Raw genomic sequence first — 20,058 nt, 5'->3', positions numbered from 1 at the left:
ATTTTTTTGCATAACGGTTTGATATCATTTTTGCAAACTCGTTTTTTCTTATTTCATCTTGTTGGTATTTTATAATTAATTTTTCATTTCGTTTATGTTTGTCAATCATATTTTTTCTCAGTTTTTTCCATTCATTAAAATTTTGTACTTATAGGTAGGTAATATATTTTTTATTTTATTACTTTCAACTGTTTTTCAGTTTTTTTTTTCAATTTCAACAGCAACGACAAATTTTTATCAGAACAATGTATTACAATAGTAAATCCAATAATCTTTAAATTAATACTTTTTATTTTATTAATAAACATAGGTAATTATTATAATATTATACTCATATTCAGTGTACAAACACCAAATAATTAATTGTATTTGTTTTTAGGAATAAAATATAGATAAAATAAACAAAATAATATTATTATTATATTCAGTGTCTAAAATCTAAATACAAAATACCTACCTAATTAAGTTTATTAGTGTTTAGTAATTAAGTATAATATGTAAAATAATAAGAAGTCCCAAGTATTAAAATCGTATAATTAAAAAAATTGGCATTTCTTCTAATCTGGCACATAACGGTTAGGTAATTTTTGGTGTAAACAAGCGACACCTAAGTTTGGTTACGCATGCAATCATAATAGTAAAAAAAAGGTCTATGCATAATTGTATCATACACATCCGTAACGCACTCCCGTGCACGTCGTAGCATGTATATTCCACTAATATTTATAGGTAGTCGATTTATAGATCAAGTGTGATAGCGGGAGTTTGCTATGTAGAAATCTGTGCCCTGTGGGTATAATATGTAAATTCCACAATTACGCTTTATTCAACTGCAAAAATAATTATAAAATTTACAGGTACTAAATTAATGTTAACATCGCTGATATTATAAAAAAAAGTATACATTTACAGATCGTTAATACACACATAAAAGTTATATATAATACAATCAATGTTATACAATATTAAAATTTTGATTTCCAACAATGATTATGTTTATCAAATTGAAACGTCAACTTAACAAGTGTATTACTATCAGAATCTGATTAATAATAAGTATACGTTTGACATTAAAATTACATATATCGATGTACTCCATGAGTCCGTAACACGATTCATACATCATAATATATATATATATGATATGGTAATCAAATGTACAATATTTATATACCCCATGTGTTTAATACTTTTACACGATGAAAAAAACAATTTAATAATCAAATTCTAAAAATAACCACAACCCCAACTAAAACAACCTCTCTATTCTCGTTATACCGTTTATGCAATAAAATTATTTTCTAACATATTAATAGCACTACTGCAGTTAGTCATGATTTGTTAATAAGATAGAAACTTTGAATTCGACTGACAATGAAAACTTGTAAAGTGAAACGCCTCCATTCACCTACTTATATATTCATCACGCTATACCATTAACAATTAATAATCCTACAATTTTAACTATTAATTAACAAGTTTTTTTGTTTTGTTTTGTTATCAAAGTTTAAAATAATAGTTGTTTCAAAACTAGGGCAACTAATTAAATCGCGGCATTTAAAAGAAAAATAAATCTTTTTAAACTAAATTTAACATGTTAATAAAAATAAATACAAGTAAATAACCACTCTGCTGTACAATATAGAAGCCGATAGTGTGTTAATAAATAAATCACTATTGGATTTTTAAAATTTAAATTCAATAATAAAATTAATCATTGCATATAATAAAAAACAATTTTGAGTAGACAGGATCTGATAAGTAATCATTATTATACCTAGTAATTTAATTTTTTTAATAGTAATATGGTAAACCTAATCTATAAATAGACAGCAGCATAAAATTAATCTAAATGTTTTTAAAATATCATTGTATATATAAAATATAATAATATATTAAGTATATACAAGTTTAAAATCGTTTAAATATTTTTTTTAGTTACAAAGAAACTACAATAATTGTTATTCTTTATTTAAATCTCAAATGTCGTCAAAAATATAAGCTTTAAATGTCTATAAAAAAAATTGAGTTATATTTTTAGATTTTTTTGTACCTGTATGAGCTGTTTATGAAGGTTTTTGTATTCAATTTTTATTATTCGACTGAACGATAAAATCAATAAATTTACAACAACAAAAAATGTCAAATGTCTACAAATTGCTAAAAAAAGCGTTAAAATATTTTTTTAAAAATGGTATTATGTATAAAATTGTGTATAATATAAATTTAAAATATCTACAGTTATTCGTTTTTTTTTTTTTACAAAATCGGTTTTATCAAATATTGGTTTTATGTCAACATTTCCGTTTTTCCTTAGTATTTTTTGCGTCCATCACATACAAAATCCAATATAAATTCAACTGTTAAACCTATGCGGACACAACGATCACCACTCAAATATTTACACCTAAGACAAAAGCAGCCCAGCCAAGAGCACCTTTTACGCAGGTGATCATACCTTCAACTATACAAAGGATGTGCAAAATATAAAGTTCACTGCTCAAACATTACCTAAATCCTAATACTGTACTCACGTCCCCTCTTTATGAATCACCACACTACTCCTTCCCAAAGCTCTTAGTTCTTAAGTATTTTTATAAAATAGAAGAAAGAAACCAAGAAAAATGAGTGCATATAATAAAACAGAGATCATTAATTAATATTTTTTAAGGGCCACATTAGAAATCCCAAAATTTTTCGAGGGACATCAAAATCCTAAGTACATATAATGTTGTCGTAATATACTAATATATGTTATTTATTCTTTGTCTGAGGTCGTATTTGCATAGGTTATAAGTACCTGACATTTTTAACAACCGTGCAAATACTGCAAGATTATGATTATAGAAGTGGTTAGTTATTAATAGGTTAATTTATTACCTTAACTATTAACCTACCCTGTAATTCAATTCACTCAAACAATACTTTAAGGCTTAAATAAATTATCCTTTTTTTATTATTATTATTATTTATTAAATACAATTTTAACTACAACATTATTTCATAAAACAAAATTACTGTTACAACTAAAGAGAATTGATTCTCCAAGCCAATAGTTGTGCGGATATGAATTCTTTTTTTTAAACTATTAACGAATGATATCAACATGCAATATCAAAAAAATCATTATTTATGTTTGCGACATTCACTATTAAAAATCATTTTCTAAACATAGTTGATTAATTCAAACAAAAATTTAAAATATTTTATAATTTTTGATTAAATTAATCAATTCAAAGTTTAGATTAAACTATAGTATTTTATTGGATAGCTGAATGCTTGTATAAGGCTTATTTTACTGTAAAAATATATTATATAATTATATGTTACTATTTAAAATTGGTAACTAGGATCATTATTTTACATATGTATAAAAAAATTGATCTTGAAGTTAATTTTTTAATGATAGTTTTAAATACATCATATTAAAGTAAATATTAGGTTTAGGTAAAATTATGTTGAAAAACCATCAACATAATATACATAACATATTATATAATGTAACTAATTAAACACCATCAAAATTAATTTAAATCAAATTATTAAATAAATATGTAATCTTAAAAATAATAACCTATACATAATAATTAAATCATAAATAATAAATAAATTATAACAATAATACAATTTTCGTAATAAATAATATTATAATATATTTTAACTAAATTTAACTAGGTACTTACTTAAAGTAAATTATCAAACAATTAAAATTCTAATTCATTTTATTTTTATTATTATAATTTATTAGCATTGAAAATATTGAATAACAAAAACGCATCGTCTGTGAAGAAAAAAAATTAATATTAATTCAATTTATTTATTAAATCAACTTATTTACGATTATACGTAACACAATCTTTATACGTAAATAACTATAATCATAAACTTAATGTGCTACATTTTTGATAAAATAATAATATGGCTTTTATAAACATATAGGTATTGTAATATATTTATTATTTTTAATAATAAAATTTATATAATTTTTACTAATAGGTACTTGATATTGATAAACATTTTTATGCAGTATCTATTAGCAATGAAATAAAATAATTTACAATATTCAAATATTCAAATATTTAAAAAAAAAAACGAAAAACACGTTTCCAATGACTTATAGAATGTTATAGATCATTATAAATTGTAATGGATGAATTGAATTTTAATTAAATTATAAATTATTATACCTATATCGTACATAATGAACGGCACAAAATGAAAAATCAGAATCTATTTCTAATGATTGTTTATGTTTTACATATTATTATATTTAAATCATTATTATAAATTTCTTTATTCGATAGATTTAACTCATTTTTGTTAAAAAATAAAAAATATATATAAATTTTAACTTATAAAGACAATGACGATTTACCATATAAAATAGTGTAAATAATTTCTCAACATAAACAGCTTAATAATAAAATACAATTAATCTAAATATTTTGAAAATTTAATTGTGTATTGAAAAAAACGTATGATGGAAATTTTTAAATCTAAAAAATTAATATTTTTATAATTACAAAAAATAACCAAAATAATTTCAAAATTTGAACCTCAAAAAGATAAAAAAAATTATTTGTAACTATAATATTAAACGATATTTTCAACTGCTATATGAACAGCTTTTTAGCTAATAATATGAGATAGTAATAACTTTAGTACTAACTTTTTAGTAATCTTTCCTAATTATACTAAAAAAAGACAAATTATTATATTACATTATACATTTGTTCTTATTTTTATACTCACATGACTAAACATTTCCAAGTTAACAATTTTGGTATTCGTAAACTTCATTTTTAACTGGTTGGCATTATTTATTATCAAACCAAACAAAATAATTTTTTTGGTTTTTAAATCCATATTAGTCCAGTTGCTGCTATATAATGCAAAAATGATCGAATCTTTCTAAATATTAAAATTTAAAACACATATGTTAAATCAAATATATACATATAAAATACATTTTTATAGTGATATAGTAAAACAAACTTCAAAAAATAATACAACTTTATAATTACTTTTTCATTTATAGTTCCAAATAAACTACAAGTCATAAATAATTGAAAATTTATAAGAGGGAGTACAATGAATAGCTTAAATGACAATATTGAATCTGCATTATCACCTCCATCAGTGCTCTAAAAATATAAAATATAAATATGTGTTTATATGTGTTTATTTGCGCTCATTTTGTATGATTTCTTATGACAGATATTTTATTTATATAAAAGATGACCTTTTAACAATTTAACAATGAAGTATGGACTATGGAAAGATGCGTAACAAATATTTGTCGTGACAAAAATAGAACACCTCTAATCATTGATGAATGTATCAATGATACATTTTTGTAATTTCAACTCAAAAAATAATATTCTAAATTTATAACCATTAAATCAAAATAAAAAATATTCAAAAGCAGCGAAAATAGTAAACTTTAATACTTTTCTTTTGAAATAAAAATTCCATTTTTTGTCACGATATAACACATCAGAATATCTGTTTATAACAAAACTGGTAAATAAAAAAAAAGTTTCGATTAATCATTGCCAAAGGTGTATCAGTTCTATGATTTCCCACTTGTAAACTTAATCACTCTATTTCGTAAAATATTTTACTCTTCTAAAAACTTATTGTTGTACACTTATACGACAATATCTTGTAATAACTAAAAATATTATTTATTTATATGCTTAGTTTCACCTTTTAAAAGCATCATCCCTTTAAAAATAAAAAAAAAATTACAAAAATACATACAAAATATAATACCTACTAGGAAATATTTAATACCTACATTTTTTTTAGAAACAATAAAGAATTAGCAAGATCAATTTTAAAATATCATATTAATACTTTTAAAGAATAGTTCCCAACTTACCATTGCAGCTATAGACCAAATAAATACGTGTGAACTTGAAGCTATAAATATTTGAGTTAGCGTTACTAACCGGAACATGTTATAAAAATCCTTTAACTTTCTGTAAAAATTAGAAACAATACAAATAATTGATAAGAACGAGTATTACTTAGAAACTAATTAAATTTGAAATAAATGTCGCTGAAAATCTTCTGAACTCGTCATTTTCCGGGTTAAAAAAATCAAGGCTGTAGTTTGGTTTGGATTATTGGAATCATAAAGTATAATTTGTAATTATTTTTAAATTATAAGCGAAAATATCGCTCACTTTATAACGTTTTGGTGGTCTGCCAATATCGTTATTAAATCATTGTATATTATGTCACATTTCTTCTCTAATTGCATTGAATTACCATTGCCTGTAAAGATTATACATTTATTATAAATACGAGTACACATACACTAAATAATACCTTATTCAATATTATACAATCTTTAAATTAATTATTAATAGTATTAATCACAACAAATATATTCGAAAAATATTATATGAGTATTATACTAAATTATAGTTTTATAATAACAATTATAATTATAATTAATTTGTATTAGATAGTAAAAAATAAACCTCATACGCACTGATATTATTCTGCGTACATTTTTCGTAGCCAAATGATTCGATTGTATTACTAATTGTTTCCAGTTGGTAAGATATTGCAAAACATATCAGAAGCATTAAAACATCAAATATTATAGTGAAATATACATAGCAAACACTAACTATTATTTCAATAATATAAAATATGTAAAAATACGTGTTATATGTTTCATGCGATGCTATTAAATATATATTAAAAATATTCATTCGGTATTTACTGTATGAACCGTCAATATTTCTAATAGTAATGATAGATTTATTCATGACGCATGGACTAAAAATCCAACAAAAAAAAGCGAATAACGCTATTACAATATATAAGTAAGTAACTCGTATAGATCGTGTTTGCCATTTTTTAAATACATTTCTATCGTAGTGTTTGTATGAAATAAAGTAAAAGCTTGTGACGTCAATGCATTTCCATATATCCTTGGAATAATAAAGAATATTACCCATTTTGTAACTGGATAATACAAAATTGCTTATGCAACCCATGTAGTACATAAGCGCAATTATATCATTTCTTAAATAAAGCAAACCAATTGGAAACAACATCGATATGGCGAGCATAAATGATCCAAAAACCACAATAACAGTGTGATATATGTTGTAGCCACAAATTTTAGTGGAAGTTGGAGTTAAAATTTGATATAAGCCCATAATTCTTGCCAAGTTCATATTGAAAATGTATTGTTTTTCATGTTTTGAATCCATTTTCGGTGTTTATAAAAATCGCCTATTGGCAACAAAAATATACAAATCAAATAAGATATTTTTACTTGACAATAATTGACCGACTGAAAGCTTGTTAAAAAAAAAAAATGACTGGTGAGGAGATGAATTATTAAAGGGGAATAAACCACTGGACAAGTTAATGTAGGCATAACTCTAAACCTTTTTAACGTAAGCTAAAAGTAAGTAATTGACGATTATAATATGTGTTTTTAATCGAGTTTAAAGTTGAATACTATAATTTAATCCCGTTAATAATTTAATTTTAAATATAAGAAAATTTTATAAGTTATAACAATTAATTCATACCAAGGTACATACAGTTATAATATCTTATACAAGCCTTATTATTTTTTTATCAATTAAATTTGTTGATAAAATCGTTAAAACTTTTGATTTATAAATGACCAATTTCATAACTTGAATTATTATTTATTATTAATAATATGATAAATTTATAACTATTTCATAAGCTGAATTAGAATATTTTTCTGTGTATCTAAATACATAATCATAAATATCAAATATTAGAAAATATATTTTTTATTTATAAGTATTTAAGGTTTAATTAATATGGGTAAAATTTTTAATAAATCTAGTAAACCAATATGAGTATTGAGTAGTATGTATTTACATTTTCACAGCACTTTTCAGCAGATATTTTAAAAATTTCAAGGGGGAGTACCTATCCCGCTCAAGCTAATTTTTTTCCCCGTAACACCAAAAAACACTGATTTTTAAAAACCATAATGTATGTTTGCAGCACTTTTTAACAGGGAAATTTTAAGAGTTCAAACAGAAACATCGACTTCAACACTATTTATTTTTCCGTGTAACACAAAATCAAATTAATTTTGAAAAAAATAAAGGTTTGTATACGTGGAAAAAATAAATGGTGTTGAGTGGGATATTCCTCTTTAAATTTTTAAAATCTACCTGCTGATAAGTCCTGTGAACATACAAATACATAAAATTAAAAGTAAATTGTTTTAAAAAAATTAATTTGCGTCTATAGCTTTAGTATTTAAAATAAATACATGATCAAGTATTTTATATATTACACTAATTATATAGAAAAATTAATACTTTTTTTTACTTCTGTAGGTTAGTAATACGGGAAATATTTTAAAATACACGACATATTTTTTTTGCAATTCGTCTAAAGTCATACAGAAATATGCATTATACTTGAATAATATACTACTCTAATAACACATAGATTTATTTATTTCAAATATTTTAATGGAATTTATTTTTATTATTTTTATTCATATAGATAACAGAAACTGTACATTTTATCTCTAAAATAAATTAATTTATACTTTTATGTTTATCGCTAATATTATGTAGTATGTAACATTAATTACTTTAGAGGAACTAAAAACAAATAAATCAAACAAGAAGAGATCCCAAGAACATCAATTTTTTAGTTTTTATATCATTATAAGTACTAATATTGATGAATGTTTGTATCACCGTTTGAATTCATAAATAACAGCAGTATAACGAACAACTACGTAACTCGACTAAAATTATAATATAAAATAACGTACCTATACGAGACAACTTTACGTACAACACAAAATATTATATGATTACCGTTCAACAGTTCGTTTTTACACACAAATTCATCATAGAAAAAATAAGAAATATGAAATCACAGACAGCCATAGACTAGCTGGTCTTAACTTGGCTAATAATGTCCTGACCTATCCAAAGTCTGCTCAACATTAAAATAAACTATGTAAAAAAACTTTATCCTCTACATAATGCAAAAAATAAGTATAAATTATTTTGTCCTTGTCACTCTACGTAAATTTAACACAAATAAAAAACATAAACAACAACAAAATAACATAGACTTTTGGCATGACCAGAATAATTTATAACTCTAAAAGATAAACATTCAATTAAAAAAAACTATATAATGATAATAAATCATCACTGATAAATAATTCATACTTACTTAGTTACTGATAACTAATACGACACTATTTGGCATGATTCAAAAAATATACTTTTAAAATTTACTAAAATTATACTTTTTGATTGTTAATTATTCACATTTAAACTTTTTTTTACAATAATAATAACACACTCCGATTTTTCCTCTATACAATATATTGATATTGTGTGCAACAAAACAATTAGACTGATAAATATCCAACGGTAATAAAATAATACATTTTAAATACATTATTAATAATAATACATTTTCAACCCTTAACTTAAAAAATTAAAGATTTTATAAGTTTTTTCTACATTTTTTCTACTTGTAAATAGTAATTTTTAAAATTGTTATAAAATAACCATTTGAATTTTAAATGCATATAAAAAAAAATTGTGCCTGTTACAGAGGCGTATTTAAGGGAGAACCCATGGGGCCCGTGCCCCCCCCCCCCCATTCACCGTATTTTATACTTATTTTTATTATATGAGATATTTTACAACTCTACGCCCCATGTACGCAAATTTGAACTTTTTGTTTGTTGTGCTCCCTCCCCCCCCCCAAAAAAAAGACATTTCTAAATACGTCCCTGGCCTGTTGTATACCGTATACTAGTAATATATTATCATATGTTTATTATGTGGATAAACATATGATAATATATTACTAGTATACGGTATACAACAGGCCAGGGACTCATATGTTTATTATGTGGATGGGACGGGGTGGCCGAGCGGTCTAATTCGTCGGCTGCGGAGCAGCTGGATCCGGTTCGATCCTCGGCCACTGGGCGGCATTTTTCTCCGGGTAAGTCACGGTGTCCGGAGAACAAGTGCTGCCATCCCCCCACCCCGGGGCATGGCAGAAACCTACGGGTGCCCCATTAAAAATTCTGCCAATCAGGCGCCGGGCTTACTCCCGAACTGAATACGCCATACGAAAAAAAAAAAAAAAAAATTATGTGGATAATGCGGACAATAATTTAGTATATATTACATTTCTTATGAATGTGTCAACTCAGGGAAATATCAGAGAAGACGTAATACATTTTTATTGACAATTAAAAAAAAATTATGGTTTATAAATAATCAAAAAATGGTCAGAATATTATGAAAATACCATGTATAATAGCATGTATAGAAAATGATAATATAAACATTTGGTGAAAACTTCAAAAGTTAGTGGTTATTCTTTTTTGAATCATACTAAAATGAAAAAATTAATTTTGTCAAAAATTGGTTTGGAATAAAAATGTTTGTTTATTCTTAATTATTTTTTTCCAATTTTTTACTTTTGATGCTTTAAAGCAGCGGTTTCCAAACTTTTACAACCACAGTACCCTTGAGAAATAGTTTATGTTTCATGAAACCTTTTTTTTTTTTTAAATAATTTTTAATAATATAATTAATCAAAGTATAATAAAAAAAATTTTAGGAAACATTACTCTAAAAGTCTAAAGTACCGTAAATTCTATTTGCAACCAGAATTCACCCCTAAAATTGAAAATCGCATTTTTAAAGCAAAACTATTTAATTGCCCCAAAAGGTGATGATTGATAAATCTAAAACATTAATACACAATTCTAATTATGAAATAATGTTTTATTGTGTACATTATATAAAATATATTGTTGTGAATGCAGTGAATCATAAATTCATAAGCCGGCACCTAACAGTCTATTGATCATCAGAAAACATTATGTTAAATTAGAATAGCTTATAGCATTCAATAACTTTGCATCACATTACACGAGGTCCCATTACCAATATGATTAAAGTAGCTCAGCCTTTCTCTATTTGTATGAGTTTGTTTGTCCTCCTAAGTTAGAAAACGTACAAACTGCATCTCTAACACTTACATAGGCTTTTCTTAGCAAATAGTCAATTTCCTTATAGGCAATGGCTAAAATATAAGCCATATAATACATACCATAAACACTGAGACAGAACTAATTTGCTCACATTAAATACACATTGTTCTCACTATAAACATATTTTATAATATTGAAACGACTGTCAATAGGCAAACAATGTTAATCAAATCATAGGTATTTCCAATGAATTATTAAGAACTTCCAAACAATAATTACTAAAAATGTATTAATATATGTATTATGTATATTATAATACATGTCATTTTATAAAAAATTAAATGACATAAATACATGTATTCAAAAAAGTGATATTTTTTTATCATTATATAAAAATAACTATCCTTTAATTAATTAGTTATAAAATAATGCATATAAAAAATACTTTTTAATAAAATGAAAATATAAATATAAAACAAAATACTTTATAAAATTATTTCTTTCAAAAAAATTTTAAATTATTAATACTATAACTATTGAACACATTACAATCATTCTTTGTTTGGAAAATATTTTTTAAAAATTAATTTGATCAAACATACATTTCATAAATAAAGACGTAGCACTACAAAATAATTTATATAATCAAAAAATAAAAAAATATTATTTTTACATAAATTATATTATATAGATTTAATAAAAAAATATCAGATCGTTTATACAAAAATATTACTTATTAAATGATAAAAATTAAAAACAAACTTAATATTTAATTTGTATTTGATGGAAATGAAAGAGCTATCCAAATCATATTTACTATAATAAATACATGCGACACTAAATTTAAAAACATATACATACTATAGTTTTTTGATGAAATTTAAATTTTTAGAAATAAAAACTCGAAGACTATAGTCATTTTAACTGACATGTTGTCCATATTTAATAACATAAAACTTATATTGATGGTCCATGCTTAATTATAATAGATCGGCATTAATTATACAACATTAATTTAAATAAATAATTAGTTAAATAATAATTCTATTTGTAATTATATCATAATGGATGTTAAATAACTTTTCAATGAGTATAAAAATATAAACTAATATAAGTGATGATGAAATAAATCCTTCTAAATACATTCACTAAAAATTAAAATAGAATGTTTTTATATAACCACTTAAGTAAAATCTATTTATTGTTTTACAATGAACTCTGTTATATTTTTCATTGAATACAATTAATTGAAAATCATATTGTCATAACTACAATAATCAAAATCACTTTAATCACAATATATTAATTATTCCTTGTTAAAACAAGTAATTGAACATTAAATACTAATCTGAAAAACATTAACTATTATTTTTATATTTTTTTTATACAAAACCAAGATACTAATAACTTATAATATTATAATTTCATATGAGATCTTACTATCAACTTTAATATTTCTTTGTTTTCAATTTCTATACATATTTTTGGTAACAAATAATAGTTTAAATATTGGTCAATATACTAAATATTAAAACCTTAAAGGTACAAATAGTTATTCTGCTTACAGCATTATTTATAATTCTATAACTGATATCATTTTTAAAAAACAATAAAATTTTAATAATTCAAATTTTTATACCAATGTATTAATGTCTGAATTGAATGTTATTTGTTTTATTATTAAAAATATTTAATTAAATGACTAAGATATGTTACAAAAATATGTTTTCAAGATTTTAACATTGATAAAACATTTAGAAAATAAATAGAAAATAAATATTTAAGCAATTAAATACTTAATAAAAGTGTATAATAAAATAAAAATTAGAATTATGTGATTTATATACAGAACTGATTAAAAAAGCTCAAAAATGTTAACAAACAATGATGTATTCCGTGACTTAAAAACACTACTAATAACTAAAATGTTTTCTTTTTAAAGTTACATTAATGAAAAAGTTAAATTTGTTTTTGAGAGCCAACCTGTAGGTTTATAATTTATATATATCACATAAATTTTAATTTATTACTATTACTTTAATAATTGTATTTCTTTATGCTTACAACAATAAAATCAATTAATTGATCGTGAACATAACATTTATTAAATTATTTATTTATTCAGTAATTAGTGAGCATAATTCACACATATTTCAATAAAAATTAATAAATAAAAATGTATTTTGGTTTAAGTTAGAAAACACAATAATGTAATATTTTAAGACATAGTCAAATTATTTTTAAAAATAAATGTTTATGTAAAATTTTAAGTATCGTGCATCACAATGTGTCATAAATAAAAATTAATATGTAATTAAAATAAACTTGTTTAAACTTAATATAAATATATTTAATACCTCAAACAAAATATTTGAATATATTCCTGGACGGATAGTTTACTAATAAAAATTCTAATGTATAGAACAATTGAATTGGACGGAATAATGGTATACATGGAATATAGCTACTTAATAGAGAAGGCACCTAAAAAAAACATAAATCTACCATAACAAAATAACTTATTTTTCACTAACAAAAAACAATGGTACTCATTCAATATTATGCTATCTATTGTAGATTTGGCAGTTTAATATGCTATCTACTCTATATACCTACATAAACTTTATTATTTTTAAATTAAAATTAAGGTTATTAAAACATAAATTAAATTAATAAGTAAGTATTTGTGAGTCATATTGATTATATGTAGTTTGACTGTGATTATTTGTGTTATTATATAATTATTACTTCTTAATTGTTAGTATGAATGTTTCAACTATTAATTGTATCAACAAATCACTCAAAATAAAGAAATGTGTGTACGTATTTTAAAAAACCATAATTTATTATCTAATGAAAAAACATCTACTAAAATTAAAAACCAAACAATTTTTGGTGGTGAATAGAAAGAAGTTTTTAAAAATAGTAGGAAACAAATTCAAAAAGAAACATTTGAAAAAACATATTTTTGCGATGTACTAAAATAGGGTGCCAAATATTTCATTCAATATACAAAAGAAATACCTTTTTTACCTTTAGGGATACAAATAGCATAATTGAAATAGAAAATATAATAATGGTTTAAATGTGTGTGATATTGTAGAACTTTTTTGATATTGGGTATTTCAAATAAAGATAATGCAAGCCAAGGTGTTTATAAAAATATCAAGACCAACTATAATCGACTGGTACAATTTATGTTGAGACGTAGCAGTAACTGAATTTAAAAATCGTGAAAAAATGGAAGATCCTGGCATAATTATGCAAATACATGAATCTTTGTTCCAAAGTAAAATAAAATATATTCACAAAAGATTATGTCTTAGAGATTGCAAGCTAGACTAAGATGAAGATAGTTTGAATTGAGACAAGATGGTAAATAATCAAAATTATGGATAACAATTTCAAAGACTATGGATTTTAGGCTTATGTTGCAAGCATTGTGGTATTTTAGAAAGACGTTTTTCAAAGAAGAAAAGCAAGATAAAAATACCTAACCACAAATCATTTCAAATGAATATGTACAAGGTATTTCTATATATTCCAATAAGAGGCGTGAATACTCAACTTTAAATTAATATGGATTTATTCATAAGACAATTATTTATTTGGAAAATTTCATTAACCCAATAACTAACACCTTGGAAACATGTCAAAAACTAATATAACATTAAAACATGTACTGACATATTAAAGTCCCCACTTCAGGAACAGTGAAACACTCAGTACAACCTACGGAAAATGTATTTGAATCATTCTTTAAAGCTTTAAGAAATACATATATATAACACAAACTATTAATAAAAAAAATTGACAAAGTAGAAATACCTCATTATAAAGATAATTTTTTTTTTTTGTAGGTAGCATATTAAATCAACAATTACGGTAGATAAAATAATAAATATTCATATTAAATAGCATATTGAATGAGAACCAAAACAATGGACGGAATCATAGAAGTATCCCTACATATCTAAAAGGGCTGAATTCTCAACAAATTTAGCTCAATATAAAATATTTAAAAATACAACATTAATAAACTATTATAAAATCAATAATAGTTTAAAGTTTAAACCTGAGTTTGTGGTACTGGTTTTTCATTTATGGCCATGGGATGATCTCGCATAGAAGCTGCACTGTTTGTTCTTAAAGTACTAGCAGATGCTGTTTTCTTGGGTGAAGCATGTAACGTCTTAATAGGGGCATCATGATATTCATAAATATTACTGGTCACACTACGATTATCAATGCCTTGATGGCTCATTGCCATTGGTTCTTCTCTAACAACTAATACATCACCATTATAATAACGATCTTTAGTTCTAAAAAAAAATTAAATAAACATTTTATTTACATGTTCAAATTAATTCAATAAAGTATAATTAATAAACTTACTTTTTTGCATTACACCACAATATGCAAAGTATTACTGTCAGAGCAATTAAAATCATATTGAGGCCAGATAGACCCCAGAATGCCACTTGAATTGGAGTTTTAGGTTCCCACCAAAACTATATTTAAAAGAATAATTATAAATAAATATAAAATAATCCGGTATATACTAATTAATTATTTATATGGATAGTAGGGCCAGTCACTAAAGAACACCAAATAAGGTATTTAAACTTGGAAGCAATAACAAATAATTCAATTTTAAACGATTCTAGGTAAAACTAGTGCAAACACAAAAATGTTTAAGGATTTATCATAAAAAAAAAGGTCATGGTTATATTTCTTCAATATATTTGAAAAACTAGACATGTAAAAAAAAAAAAAATAGAGCAATCCCAAAGCACATATTAAAAATCACTTACCTCTGTGGTTGGAGGATATGTTGGTACAATAATACCAATAACAGTAGGTAAATATTCTGACCAAAATGCTGATTCCATTTGTCTATAATTTTGTTTAATAGTTGTATTATATGTTGAATTTATATTTAAGTATTTTAGATCACTTTTCAATGCCATATCAAAGTGTATTCCTAAAATCTGAGACTGGCTTGGATTTCTAAAAAAAAAAAAAAAAAACATAAAATATACTATTATTACTATAGAAATAAGCAAAAGAAGAATTGATTTTAAAGGTGGTTAGGTGCTCCACTTTGATCTAAAATGTATTAAACACTGTAAAAAATACCACTAAATATTTCTTTAAAAATGTATAATTTATTTTTATTATTGTATATTCCTATATACCTCTAATGTAAATTAAGTATTAAATAAAAATTTATAAAAAATTATAACTACAGTGAAAACTCTTTATAACGAATCTGAAAGGACCAAGAGATTTCTTTCGTTAAAGAAAGTTTTTGTGATAGGTTTTAAAAAAAAAAACAAAATTTTTGTTAGAAATTATGTCGATAATAAAATGAATATATTTGATATCGATAATAATGGTATTATTACGATATTAAAAGTAGATAATGAAAGAATGTAATCATTCTTGGAAATTTCAGAATTTTTGCCGATTATTTTTATAATCTATAATACTTAACAGGTAAATTTTGTTATGAAACATACAATATTGTTTCGTTATAGAGAGTGACTATACGTTATAGAGAATGAATTGACTAATGGGTTATAAAGCAAACCAACCGTTATTATCTAATGTTTACGTTATATAGAGTTTTTCGTTGTAAAGAGTTTGGTTATAAAGAGTTTTCACTGTATTTTTTTTTTTTTTGTACCCTTGAGCTGGTATAGAAAATTTATCTCTAATTGGTCCATTAATAAAGCAAATAATTAATATTAAGATAGAAAATACTAAATAGATTATTTAAATAATAACAAACCCATAAGTGGCAAAATTGGTATAAGCCTTCATAAAAAAATGACTCATATTACGATCATTGTCAGACCATTTTCTTTTATCCACAACTGGAATACGAGGGAAGAACTCTAAAAATTAACATAATTTAAGTAATATTTACTAAAATATAAAATAAATAGAAACAACATACCACTATCCATAAAAGGTGCACCTGTCAAGAAATAATATTCAGTGTCATGTGAGTACAGTCTCCATTCAGGTAAAGGAATACTTGTTACGGTGGTATTTAAAACATACATATACACTGGAACATTTTCAGCTACAAGTAATTTAGAAATTTCATCATGTGGAGCAACAAACAAAAAATCTGACAACATCTAAAAATAAAAGTATATTTAAGATTAATTAAAATGTCTAAATTATTTAATTTGAAGTGAATTGAAATTATCTTACATTTATATACTGTGTTCTTATTGAATCTGGATTATTCGGATCAGGCCAATAAGTATACAAGTATTTTATAGCTTGATAAACTCCAGATGGATTTAATGTATAATTATACTGAAGAACTAATTCTTTAACTTTGTTATTGAAGAACTCTTCAGTTACTGTATATGTTTTATTATTAACTGTCAATGAAAATGGCATTGGTAAAATAATTATTATGCATGAACAATTTAATTTATAATCTTACATAATATATATGCTGCTTCTTGAGTGGTGACACCACTCAAGTATCTAAGATCCTTGTTAAAATGACCTAACTGAATAGCACTTTTTACTGATTCATTGATGAAATGCCAATCTGACTGTTGCCAACCATCATACCAATCACTTTTAGGCACCAAAAATTCATTATCAATTATTGGCCCCCAAGCATTAAAACCAATTTGAGGCTAAATAAATATAATAAAACTATTTTAAATCTATTTATTTATAATTAATGTTTTTTTTAAATAAATTACCTTGAATTCTGATCCAAGTTCTAAAAAGCTCCTACCACGCTTCAAACAATCAACAATTTTCCACGTAGATTCAGTACTGCAGCCAATATGAGCTGCATACACTTTAGTTGTATTTAAAGCCCTCCATCTATCTTTTATAAGTGCCCAATCTGCAAGAGCTGAACCACTCTAGAAAATAAAGTATTTATTATAAGCAATATAAACAAACTTTAATCACAAGAGTAAATATGAAAATTACATAATAAATGATGACTAATAAACAGTATTAACTAAGCAAGTATATATTAAAAATACTATTTATTTATTATTATTATCAGAAGGATTTCATATTAGTCATATTTTATATGAATCAGATACATAATTTTTTTGTTATATTTGTTATATCATCTAATTTATTGATAAGTGTAATGTTCTATGTAACTTTAACTTGAATAGGTAATTATAATAAATATTGCTACGAATTGAATTCTATTTTTTTTTCTAATAGCTCAACATACTAATACATTTTTAAAAATTATTTTTCAAAACACCTATACTTTTGGATAATATTAAGCTAATTTTATATTTATTTGCTAAGTTAGTAAGTAATCAAATATAGTTTAAATAACACATTTTCTTACCTGGGCAATAACTTTTGATACCATAAAACTAGTCTTGGGATTAACCATTAACAATCCTGCTGATGCAGCACCTGCATCCGGTCCGAACAAAGTAATTGATTTACGATCACCATTGAAAAATTCGATATTGTCATATACCCAACGTAAGGCCATAGCTTGGTCCATAAGCCCATAGTTACCAGGAGAATTTTCATCACAGGTACTCAAAAATCCTTCAAAATTAAAATATTATTGCAACAATTTTAAATATTTTATTTTTGTATTACCTAAGGCTCCTAATCTATAATTGATAGTTACAACGACAACATTATAAAATGCTGCCATCATATGTCCATGAAAAGAATTTGATGAGCCATGAACAAAATCACCACCATGTATGTAAAACATGACTGGATACGGTTTAGCTGGAGCCACACCCGTCTGCATGACCATACCGTTTAAAAAAAACCAATAAATTGTATGTTAAATATTGAACAAATTATTGCAATAATTGATTTTGTTTACCGATGGCATGAATATATTTAAAAATAAACAGTCTTCGTCTACTTTTGGCACGCCTTTGGTAATACCAGTGTAAATAGCTGGCTGTGGGCATGCAGCTCCAAAATCTACTGCTTGATGTGACTGCCAACCTTTATGGGGTCTTGGTGGCTAAACAGTAGTATAACATAAGTTATAAGTATACCATCAATAATTTTACTTTATAAGTACAAGAAGTCAAAAAAATTAATCATTAAACATACACGAAATCTTCCTTCATTAATTGGTGGCGCTGCATATGGTATGCCTAAGAACACAGCTACTTCAGCTTGTTTTCGTTCAACAGGTGTTTGAAAAGGTCTATAACCATTCTCAGGTAGAGGGTTATCATAAAGATGCACTTTAAATCCTTGAACTTGACCATATTTTGTAGACACAAATACGTCTCTTTCCAATTGTTTTGAATCGGTTCTCTCTTTTCCTTGTAAATCTGGTCGCCACCGACCCAGTATCCCAGGAAGCAATAGCATATCATCACTCTAAAATGAATAGTTGATAAATTAGTAAGTCAAAGTGAAACTATAACAAAATGTATTTCAGTAAAACTAAAAAATATATGTTATTTATTATGTGTGCAAAACCAAAGTTAATAGGTACATAGGTACACTCACTGCATAATTTTGTCCATTGGGTCGATATGACGGCGTTCCAGGACGACCGGGTTGATTATATGGCTGTCGATTCTGGTAACTGTTCTGCTGATAGTTGTTCTGTTGACCGTATTGGTCTAGTAGCGGGTTATAAGGATTGGCCGATTGTGGCAAATTCCGATCATATGCATTCTGTGAGGGCGGATAATTTTGGCTATTGTATATTTGGTACCTGTAATCCTGGCCATTTGAAAGCGTGATCACAGATAATATAAATACAAGAGCAGTAGACAGGGCGTGACACTGAGCAAATAACATAACAAATTTTGTAGATGCAATCACCAGAGAAACACTACACCATCAGCGGACATCTGAACTACAATAGACCGATTTGAATAGTATACACATAACGGTCTCACGCAATTAATAACTGAAGCGGATTATCCACAAACATAGAAAGGTGCGTGAGAAAATGTATTAATTACGGCTTGTGGACGTTAAAAAAATCAAAACTATTTCATATTCTACCTGTATTAATTGTTATTGTTATTTTTTTATAG

General features: G+C 24.7%; 2 protein-coding genes across 2 annotated transcripts; both read right to left on the bottom strand.

Moving 5' to 3' along the window:
- Window positions 1–452: 452 nt before the first annotated feature.
- LOC132918444 (odorant receptor 46a-like) lies at window positions 453–8,966 on the bottom strand. Its single transcript, XM_060979666.1, has 8 exons — window positions 8,807–8,966; window positions 6,503–7,257; window positions 6,192–6,282; window positions 5,885–5,984; window positions 5,025–5,144; window positions 4,753–4,911; window positions 3,684–3,781; window positions 453–830 (listed from the first exon to the last, which is right to left on the bottom strand). Exons 2-7 carry the CDS (start codon window positions 7,233–7,235, stop codon window positions 3,713–3,715), a joined length of 1,272 nt encoding a protein of 423 aa, XP_060835649.1. The 5' UTR covers window positions 7,236–7,257; window positions 8,807–8,966; the 3' UTR covers window positions 453–830; window positions 3,684–3,712.
- A 2,316-nt stretch (window positions 8,967–11,282) lies between these two features.
- Window positions 11,283–20,058, bottom strand: LOC132931663 (neuroligin-like protein glit-1). Its single transcript, XM_060997569.1, has 13 exons — window positions 19,520–20,058; window positions 19,112–19,387; window positions 18,873–19,019; window positions 18,635–18,788; window positions 18,369–18,580; window positions 17,749–17,916; window positions 17,478–17,679; window positions 17,237–17,412; window positions 16,974–17,160; window positions 16,806–16,911; window positions 15,826–16,021; window positions 15,407–15,522; window positions 11,283–15,333 (listed from the first exon to the last, which is right to left on the bottom strand). Exons 1-13 carry the CDS (start codon window positions 19,814–19,816, stop codon window positions 15,081–15,083), a joined length of 2,490 nt encoding a protein of 829 aa, XP_060853552.1. The 5' UTR covers window positions 19,817–20,058; the 3' UTR covers window positions 11,283–15,080.

The sequence above is a fragment of the Rhopalosiphum padi genome, chromosome 1 (genome assembly GCF_020882245.1).
Source record: "Rhopalosiphum padi isolate XX-2018 chromosome 1, ASM2088224v1, whole genome shotgun sequence".
In the NCBI taxonomy this organism is placed as follows: domain Eukaryota; kingdom Metazoa; phylum Arthropoda; class Insecta; order Hemiptera; family Aphididae; genus Rhopalosiphum; species Rhopalosiphum padi.
This window is presented reverse-complemented; position numbering and strand designations above follow the sequence as displayed.

Bases quoted from the DNA above. Each gene is read 5' to 3' on its own strand.
- LOC132918444 (XM_060979666.1), bottom strand. From the start codon at position 7,235: ATGGATTCAAAACATGAAAAACAATACATTTTCAATATGAACTTGGCA. The intron at 5,985-6,191 runs GTGAGCGATATT...TAATTTTTACAG, and splicing joins GACCACCAAAACGTTATAAA to AAAGTTAAAGGATTTTTATA. The intron at 4,912-5,024 runs GTAATTATAAAG...TTTAATATTTAG, and splicing joins TTGGAACTATAAATGAAAAA to AAAGATTCGATCATTTTTGC.
- LOC132931663 (XM_060997569.1), bottom strand. From the start codon at position 19,816: ATGTTATTTGCTCAGTGTCACGCCCTGTCTACTGCTCTTGTATTTATA. The intron at 19,020-19,111 runs GTATGTTTAATG...ACTACTGTTTAG, and splicing joins TTAATGAAGGAAGATTTCGT to CCACCAAGACCCCATAAAGG. The intron at 16,022-16,805 runs GTTTGTTATTAT...TTTTTTTTTTAG, and splicing joins ACCAATTTTGCCACTTATGG to AAATCCAAGCCAGTCTCAGA.